Here is a 10454-nt window from a genome sequence, read left to right as displayed (position 1 = left end):
GCAGCTTTGGGACCAAAAGGTTGCTAGTTTGATTCCCTGGACCAGCAGGAATGGCTGAAGTGCCCTTGAGCAAGGAATCTAACACCCAGCTGCTCTCCGGGCTGCTCTGGGTATGTTGTACATTGCTCTAGATAAAAGCATCTGCTAAATGCCTGTAATGTAATATAGGTTTGACCTTGTGTTCTGAGTGTACTCAGTAGAAACCTTTAAACATACTGGAGCATTACAATTTCACTTCACTGGAGCTAAGAGTCCCAAAAATGTTCCAGCATGACAAGGCAAACTCCAGGAAGCTCTGGAACTCGAGTGTCCTGACTTTAACCAAGTACCAATGGGATGAAGTGTAATGCCAACTGAATTATGGGATGAATTGTAGTGCCTGACATCAATAAGACCACGCTCCAAAATCTAGTGGAAAGCCTTCCCAGAAGAGTGGAGATTATCATTATATGGGGGTTATCCTTTTGACTGTATAATAGTGAGGAAGTCCCAGACACAGTAGAAATGGAGAGAGACGAGTGTAACCTTTCACTTCACTTTTAATCAAGATTTTTTTAACTGGAATTGTTTGACTCTCAAAGACATCATTATGAAACTTTAAACCGGAAATAAGTGTTAAGTTGAACCACTCACTGATGACTCTTTACTATTAGGTCAACAACTAATCAACCTATTATTTCATTCACCCTTAATGCATCTGGAAATATTGAAGCGTGTGCATGAACAGCCAAATGAATTATCTACTGTGCTGTAAACATAGCCATTAATAATGGTAGTAGTTAAGTACTGACACTTTGTGAGCTACTTTTAATATCATGACAGTATTTATGAAGATTGTTCACATTATGAAGTCTGTTTGGAAACAGTCCCAGTTAACAGCTGATAACTTCAACAAAACAGACTTCATGCTAAAACCATAATGAATTTCCTGGTTATGCAATTATACTTTGTGACTACATAGGACGCAGTTATAAAAGGAAGTTATTTATAATCACATTATCTTTTATCACCCAAATGAGGATGGGTTCCCTTTTGAGTCTGGTTCCTCTCAAGGTTTCCTCCTCATGTCATTTGAGGGAGTTTTTCCTTGCCACTGTCGCCACAGGCTTGCTCACTGGGGATAAATTAATTTATTAGGGATAAAATTAGTTCATGTTTAAAGACTTTATTTTTCAGGAAAGCTGCTTTGCGACAATGTCTGTTGTTAAAAGCACAATACAAATAAACTGACTTGACTAACTCAAATTGTAAGCTATATATTTTGAGACCTTTTTGACTATTTGATTTCCAGCACCCACAAATAAAAACTAAACACTAACACAGGATAATTTATAAAATTGTTAAGAATTTCACCTGTGGCATGAACTTACAATAATACACTGTTCTAAAATCATGTCTATACACATCTATAAGCGAGGTCTACTTCTTTTTAGCATAGTTAGATGGAAAATCATAATTGTATTAGAGATGTTATATAAAATATAAAATGCATTATATGTTTTTAAAATGAAGAATGTGGAAAAATAAGCCGTCTGATGTAAATGGTATGCAGGTATACAGGCTCAGACAGCCACACTGTTTGGGATTCTGTCTGGAGACAGGTAGTAGTAGGGGAGTTTCTTCCCTTCATTGCGATTTTTGATGGCTTTGGAAAGCTCATCCAGCTTTCCCTGGAAAGTCTCCATGGCTTTCTTTACCGGTTTCTCAATGAAGTGTTCATCAGGATACGCGCCTAAGAACAACTAGAACGACACACACCCACAAGTGTCAGTAAAACTGTATTACAGTAGTGAATGTGGAGAGGAAGTGTGTTGTTGTTGCTGTTTTGGTTTTTTTTAGATCTCACCTCATTGTCCTGGAACTGACTAAGAGCCCACACCGCTCCGAGATGCCAGCAGGATCGACCACGGTCAGGCAGACTATTCACGATGTATGCTACATCCACCTCACCCTTCTTTGTAGGTGGGGGCTTCCGCATAGTGGGGGGAGAGTTCGGGATCCATGAACACCAGTCATACTGAAATTGTTGTAAAATTTGGTGAAGATTTTGCATTGCCATATTCTATTAAAATCTTTTATAACCAATGTTTTGGTATATCGTATTCTTGATATTAGTTTTTGATTATCCTTGATACACAGAGATGCTACCTGTCCAAAGTTGATGGCAGCATGTTGTGCAGAAGCTGTGAAGATTATAACAGTCAGGTAGTCCACCAGCTGCTCTCGGTTCTGCACTGATTTTGGAAATTCTAAAGACAGTGATAAAAATATCCTCAGACACCGTTTGGTCACTTCTTTCAAACACACAGAACACAGTTAACTTCTTCATTTTTTTTAGGATGAATGGTTGTGTCTCAGAGGAAGTTCTCTTCTAATGAAACTCAGGAAACATCTTTCGAAAACTTTTTTCGAAAGATCTCGAACATATGGAATAGTCACAGGCACAGTTAAGTTGACTTTTTTTATTTTATATATTATACATGTACATCTATTACCATCACACTTGACTTGATTTCATTGCTTATATTAATAAAACATGCTCAGATGAATAAAAGATCAGTGTAAGGGACAAGGTTATAAGGAATGTGTATTCTTAAGGAAAAATATTCAAGAACATGGCAACAGTATACAGTGAGTGAAAAACTTGTTCTCACCACAATAGTCAAAATCCTGCATTCCAAAGCTGCAGACATCTTTTACAAATGCCTGTATCTCCTCGTCCTCCAGCACTGTTTTGTCCCTATCATAGTATATCTGCACTATGTCGTCCACAAAACTACCAAAAGGCACAAAAAATGAGTTTGTGATCCGAAGTTTTATAAAATATTTAACAGACGAGTAGATTCTCACTGAATATGAAGTCTTGCTGTGTTCTTTTGCCAAATGAACACTTTAGTAGCTTTTATATGTATATTCTGGGAACTTCCCTGATTACCTTTTGATTATCTCCCACACTCTGATGCCATCATCTCTGTAGTAGTAGTAGGGTATTTCCTCCTTGCTGTCCATGCCTCGAGCCTTTATGGACTCTGGAAAGCACAAGGACTTATAGGTGAAAGTTTTCATGGCTTTCTGAACGAGCTCTACATGGCCACCTCCACCTGTGCCATTAGCCTGCAAGTACACACACACACACACACACACACACTTAAGGTCAGCGTGGTTCCTAAAGCCACCACAGGTTCCAAGGAAGAATTGCTTGTTTTTGGTGTGGTGTAAAAGTGTAGTACTGTTGTCAAAGAATACCTTGTCAAAGAGTCCACATTCGCAGATAAGTTGCTCGCGTGCTTTCGTATTGATGGCAATTGTGAAACGAATATGTGGTATAAGCAACTGGAAATTAAAAACATGTCTTACAAAAGTGTCTTCAAGAACTTTGCACCATTTATGTACTCTGATAAGGCTATTTCATGCTTGCTGATGTATGTATTAGTTTTGCTTCAATGGCACACCTTGTAAACTGGATGAACAGCAGGCAACTGTCGGAACATAGCAATGGCAAAAACCTCTGATATCAGATGGGTCTTCAGGAGATGCGTCACTGTCTGGTGCACATGAAAGTCTGATGATTTCACCCAGATCTTGGCCAGCAGCCAGTCACACTCATCATCACTCGGCAAAAAAATGGGGCTGTCTTCTCCTGGGGTTTGACTCAGCTTTTAATACACATAGAAATACTGTATGTTATTTCCATGTCATCACAGTCTGCAAGTTAAAATGACAATACTAGCAGGAATATGTCTTAAACAGAACTATAGGACAGGTTTGGTTCACTGCAGTAAAACGATCAGCCATAGAAAAGGACACAATAGTTTGGAATTTTGGTTGTGGATGTGGTCTGGGCATTTGATATTACATATTCAGTGCTCCAGAATTGAACAGTGAGGGGACTCAATCATCCACAAAACCCAGGAAGTACTTCTGTATCATCGTTTTTCAATCATTTATTTATCGATCATTTATTTATCCTGGTTGTGGTTGATTAGGAGCCTATTCTGGGAACTGTCATATATCCTGTCATATCCTTTATTTAACCAGGTAAAGTCTCCTGGAGATTAAAAATATCTTTTTCAAGAGTGACCTGGCCAAGAGAGCAGCAAACATTGTTACACGAATAAAACACAAACAATACAAACTGACAAATACAGATGTCACACACTACAAATCAGTAAACATACTGTAGTATTCAAAACAACACTGGAACACAGGATGCAAGACAATAAACCAAATATCACAGAGCATAATACGTTCATTCATACCTGGGGCAATTTAGAGTGTCGAATCCACCTACTGAAAAGTTTTTATGATGTAGGAGGAAAAAGGAGAAATTCCAATGAAACCCATATTTAAACATCTATCCATCCATTATCCATAACCGCTTATCCTGTTCTACAGGGTCGCAGGCAAGCTGGAGCCTATCCCAGCTGACTATGGGCGAGAGGCGGGGTACACCCTGGACAAATCGCCAGGTCATCACAGGGCCAACACACAGAGACAAACAACCATTCACACTCACATTCACACCTACGGTCAATTTAGATTCACCAGTTAACCTAACCTGTATGTCTTTGGACTGTGGGGGAAACCGGAGCACCCGGAGGAAACCCACACGGACACGGGGAGAACATGCAAACTCCGCACAGAAAGGCCCCCATTGGCCACCGGGCTCAAACCCAGAACCTTCTTGCTGTGAGGCGACAGTGCTAACCACTACACCACCGTGCCGCCCCCATATTTAAACATGTCAACTAAGAAGGTACTTTAATTTTTTTCGGTTGGTGGTGTTTTGTGACATTGTTTTCGGTGCGTTAAAGAAGGTTTTCTTTGAGTGAACATTAAAATCTTGTTAATCTCAGTTACTTTGCTACAGTACATCCATCCAATGGGAAGCTGGAGCCAATCCCAACTGACTTTGTGCGAGAGACCGCGAATCCATCGCAGGCCTAACAGAGAGATGAACAATCATTCACGCTCACATTCACACCCAATGGGCAATGTAGAGTAGTCAGTTGATGTAATCTGCGTGTCTTTGGACTGCTGGAGGAAACTGGAGCATCCAGAGGAAACCCGTTCAGGCATGAGGAGAACATGCAAACTCCACACACAGAGGCCCCAGTGGGCCGCTAGGTTCAAACCTAGAGTTATTATCTCTTTGCTGCATCTCAGCAAGTTTTTGTCTGCACTAGGAGAACATTTATAATGTATTTGAAATGGGGTTGTCCAAGACAATGATATTTGCAGGTACTATTGAAAGTATAGCTATATACCTGTATGGCAATTGGCAAAATTTTGTTCTGACTGTTCTTGTACAGCAAGCAAATGGGTGCAGCTAAATATTGCAGGGTGCAAGGATCTGTAGCATTAGGTGTGATGTCTTCCATCACTTCATAATCTGCTATGAACAAGTTTCCTGCCTGCAAACCAGAAAAAAACACCACACAATTGCAGATTAAAGATAAGTTGCATTAGCGTTCACTGTCCATGTCAGTGGTTAGTTACCTTAAGCTCGTCTTCCAGAGTGAGATCTCTTTCCAAGCAGTCTTTCACCATTTCATGTGTGACTGGAAACTTTTCTGGTATTTCTCTACACTTCTGGATCATCACAGGATTGCAGCCATTTAAGAATTGATATCCAAACATAAAGTCTTCTTTCCAGTGCTGCATCACATACTCTGTCCAAAAGAAAACATGACCAAAGTCTGAATATGTCAAACATTGTTTTCAATTTCTCATGGTTCTTATAAAAGATAGCAAAACTAAACTGACGATTACTGAGTTACATCTTCATGTACTGTGTAGAAATAAACTGTCTACTATGTATTGTTTCTCTCAAGTCTTAATATTGGATGAGAATCAAACAGTCTAAACTTTCAGATAAGAGAATGAGCCATAACCTGATATTGTGTTCTTGATCCTCATGAATATCCGCTCAAAATCTGCAAAATCTCCCCAGGAAGACTGGAACATGTGCATAAACTGATTAACACAGAGGTTCTCTATCCTAAAAGAAGAAGAACAGCTGGTTTTAATACAACCCCGATTCCAAAAAAGTTGGGACAAAGTACAAATTGTAAATAAAAACGGAATGCAATGATGTGGAAGTTTCAAAATTCCATATTTTATTCAGAATAGAACATAGATGACATATCAAATGTTTAAACTGAGAAAATGTATCATTTAAAGAGAAAAATTAGGTGACTTTAAATTTCATGACAACAACACATCTCAAAAAAGTTGGGACAAGGCCATGTTTACCACTGTGAGACATCCCCTTTTCTCTTTACAACAGTCTGTAAACGTCTGGGGACTGAGGAGACAAGTTGCTCAAGTTTAGGGATAGGAATGTTAACCCATTCTTGTCTAATGTAGGATTCTAGTTGCTCAACTGTCTTAGGTCTTTTTTGTCGTATCTTCCGTTTTATGATGCGCCAAATGTTTTCTATGGGTGAAAGATCTGGACTGCAGGCTGGCCAGTTCAGTACCCAGACCCTTCTTCTACGTAACCATGATGCTGTAATTGATGCAGTATGTGGTTTGGCATTGTCATGTTGGAAAATGCAAGGTCTTCCCTGAAAGAGACGTCGTCTGGATGGGAGCATATGTTGCTCTAGAACCTGGATATACCTTTCAGCACTGATGGTGTTTTTCCAGATGTGTAAGCTGCCCATGCCACACGCACTAATGCAACCCCACACCATCAGAGATGCAGGCTTCTGAACTGAGCGCTGATAACAACTCGGGTCGTCCTTCTCCTCTTTAGTCCGAATGACACGGCGTCCCTGATTTCCATAAAGAACTTCAAATTTTGATTCGTCTGACCACAGAACAGTTTTCCACTTTGCCACAGTCCATTTTAAATGAGCCTTGGCCCAGAGAAGACGTCTGCGCTTCTGGATCATGTTTAGATACGGCTTCTTCTTTGAACTATAGAGTTTTAGCTGGCAACGGCGGATGGCACGGTGAATTGTGTTCACAGATAATGTTCTCTGGAAATATTCCTGAGCCCATTTTGTGATTTCCAATACAGAAGCATGCCTGTATGTGATGCAGTGCCGTCTAAGGGCCCGAAGATCACGGGCACCCAGTATGGTTTTCTGGCCTTGACCCTTACGCACAGAGATTCTTCCAGATTCTCTGAATCTTTTGATGATGATATGCACTGTAGATGATGATATGTTCAAACTCTTTGCAATTTTACACTGTCGAACTCCTTTCTGATATTGCTCCACTATTTGTCGGCGCAGAATTAGGGGGATTGGTGATCCTCTTCCCATCTTTACTTCTGAGAGCCGCTGCCACTCCAAGATGCTCTTTTTATACCCAGTCATGTTAATGACCTATTGCCAATTGACCTAATGAGTTGCAATTTGGTCCTCCAGCTGTTCCTTTTTTATACCTTTAACTTTTCCAGCCTCTTATTGCCCCTGTCCCAACTTTTTTGAGATGTGTTTCTGTCATGAAATTTCAAATGAGCCAATATTTGGCATGAAATTTCAAAATGTCTCACTTTCGACATTTGAAATGTTGTCTATGTTCTATTGTGAATACAATATCAGTTTTTGAGATTTGTAAATTATTGCATTCCGTTTTTATTTACAATTTGTACTTTGTCCCAACTTTTTTGGAATCGGGGTTGTATTGTTGCATATATCTGTAACACCGAATATAATAGCAATGGCTGGAAAAAGATTAACATCAAGTTTGTTTAGCTTTCTGTTTTCTAAAGCAAAATGTGAGATTAGATTGTGTTCACTTTCTGTTGAATTGATTATATTTTTACTATCGGGATTTAAAGAAACGTGTTAATCATTGGTTAATGTCAGATTACCAAAATATTTATAAGATACATATACCTATATTTTATTAGTGTTATTAACGTATGTTAAAAAGCTTCTGGTTTTAAAAGTCATTTTTAGAGAACACTGTGTAAAGATAAAAATGTACCGAATGAGAAGTCCAGGAAACAACTGCAAGTTACAAGAAACACAAACATACATGCGATAGTGATATACTGTCTGTGTTCCGGCTAGAAAAACAACATGCAAATGTTCCTCTGAACAGTACAATGAGTGTCTGTTGGAGAATCCAGGAATGTACCGTAATACCAGTGGGTGGTCAATTTGTAACTAGGAATTATAGCACAGAACTCACGCTTTGCTGTAGTTGAGAGCGAAATCCACCCCTTTTTCACTGTCAAACTGGATGTCTCGTGGTAGTTCTTTATGGGTTTTTGCATCGATGCTCATGGGAAAGCCAGGATGCCATTCCTTCCATCTACAGTAAAAAGTGTCAACATTTATATCTGCACTTAAGCACTGACAGAATTTTTAAAAAACAAACAAACAAACAAACAAACAAACAGCCACACACATTTCCTGGTGCGCAGAAAGGAAAGAATGGACGTATGTACATATAAAATACAAAATTCCAGTGACAATGATTCACACACTGTAAAACATGGAAATTCAGTGATCGTTTAATCTGCTGCATGACATTATTCACTTTATAGAGTTAAACAAAAAAGCCAAACGTGACATCAGATAAAACAGAAACGATCTACTTTGCTCAGATCCTTTGTATTCAGTGTCCCACATATAATAAGTCAAGATCTTAATTTCTGATCAACCTGAAAGTCTTTTGTCTGTTTTCCAGCTCCTTGCGTCTGTGTTGTTTTGCCAATCGGGTTTTGTCATGCTGAGGCAGACGAGCTGCAGATGACACATCGAGAAAGCACACATCATCTTTTTTTTTCTCTGACCCTCTCCAGACAAGTCTTTCAAGCAATAAAATATTAAGATTTAACAAGCCACACATACTGCATGTAAGATACAAGAAAAGGATCCCACCTTTGCCATTTCGTAGTATCACCTCTTTATCGTCCACTACCCAACGAAAACAGGGGAATTCAATGTAGTCTCCATGGGGTGTCTTCACTGTAATGTATTTACAATACCAGTCGTCATGCATCCAGTACTTTTTCTTCTCAATCTTCACAATCTCTATGTCTCCAAGCTTCTCTGTCACTTGGATGTCATAGGAGTCCACCTGGGATTAGACAGACAGCATCAACTGACAAATTATAAGATAAGCTTTTTTTTTTTAAAAAAGCTTGTGTTTATTTTCTGAACAAACCAAAGTGGCCCATCATAAGTGCTCCTAGTAGACAGGGTGTAACGCCAAAATAAACAAGATCATTTTGTGATATGAACATGGTCAGATTTTAATTAGAACAAATGAGATTAGATGTGGAGAAAAAAAAATCTGCAACACAGTGAAGCTTCTGACTTTTCTTCTCCCACTCTCATGCTTACAGTCCTTTATTTTTGCATTTATCTTTTTTTTAAATCTTGTTCATTGTGTTTATTTCACCTTATTTACCTTGTCTATTTTGCATTTATCTGTCTACAGTTTCAAGTCCATTTGCATGGACTTTTCAGGATTGCTATGTCTTTGTTATGTCTTCTTATTCTGTTCTCTTCCTGGCCCATGTTCATTTTATTCTTCATTACTTCTCATGCAGCCTGCTGAATGTTCAAGTTACTGTTAAGAGTTTTTCTGCAATCACTGAAAAAAATGTTGAAATTGATGACAGACATCTTACCGCTCCTCGTTCAAAATCATTATACAGTGGTTTATCCAGAAGTGTTTTCTCACTGCAGCGCTCCGTCCCCACCAGTGTCAGGTAGATATAGTCATCAGTGCCAGCAAACCACTGACTGCCCGTGGCAATAGTTACAGTGTATGAAGGCATCCTGGTCACATAAGAAGACAAGTTTCTGTGTCTCCACCATGTACCGTCTGTAGTCACTCGTTGAAAGTATTTCTCCTTTTCTACTTCACACACACACACACACACACACACACACACACACACACACACACACACACACACACACACACACAGTGTGTGCACACGCACTTGAAAATATGCTGCTGATCTAGAGATAAGAAATGCAAATGCTCAAAGGCTATTCCTCAGTGGACCATGTTCCACCCACAAAATTAGCCATGTCTGCAGTTAATCTAGAAAAAATATTCTATATAATGATCAGGATTCCTATTTCTCCACTGATTATGTAACTGTGTAACAATGCACAATGACTGAAGCACTATCAGATCAGAATGCTTAAGTAATCAGAAGTATTTTGAACTTTCAGAAAAGGAAACCACATAAGGTCCTTTTTTTAATTTTAGAATTATGGACAGATCATATCAGATGATACAAAATCAAACTATATACCATGTTTCGGCTATTTATTTACCATGCTACGTGATGTACGTGATCGTCGATGATCAACCACAAACAGTATTTTGTATGCACTATATTTACCAGTCAAATGAGCCATTAAAACCATGCAATAGCACTACACACAGTGAGAGGGGAAAATGCAAATAGGTGAGGAAAAGTCGAATTTGCCATGTACTCAAGGGGGGGGGGATTTTGTTTTATTTTG

General features: G+C 39.1%; 1 protein-coding gene across 1 annotated transcript; it reads right to left on the bottom strand.

The window, feature by feature from the left end:
• Positions 1-521: 521 nt before the first annotated feature.
• On the bottom strand, positions 522-9843 carry alox5a (arachidonate 5-lipoxygenase a). The gene is made up of 14 exons (XM_060925785.1): positions 9602-9843; positions 8847-9045; positions 8627-8708; positions 8152-8274; positions 5895-6001; positions 5500-5672; positions 5268-5414; positions 3453-3656; positions 3247-3333; positions 2936-3114; positions 2655-2776; positions 2149-2249; positions 1847-2017; positions 522-1742 (listed from the first exon to the last, which is right to left on the bottom strand). Exons 1-14 carry the CDS (start codon positions 9749-9751, stop codon positions 1563-1565), a joined length of 2025 nt encoding a protein of 674 aa, XP_060781768.1. The 5' UTR covers positions 9752-9843; the 3' UTR covers positions 522-1562.
• Positions 9844-10454: the final 611 nt, after the last annotated feature.

Source organism: Neoarius graeffei, chromosome 7, assembly GCF_027579695.1.
Source record: "Neoarius graeffei isolate fNeoGra1 chromosome 7, fNeoGra1.pri, whole genome shotgun sequence".
In the NCBI taxonomy this organism is placed as follows: Eukaryota; Metazoa; Chordata; class Actinopteri; order Siluriformes; family Ariidae; genus Neoarius; species Neoarius graeffei.
This window is presented reverse-complemented; position numbering and strand designations above follow the sequence as displayed.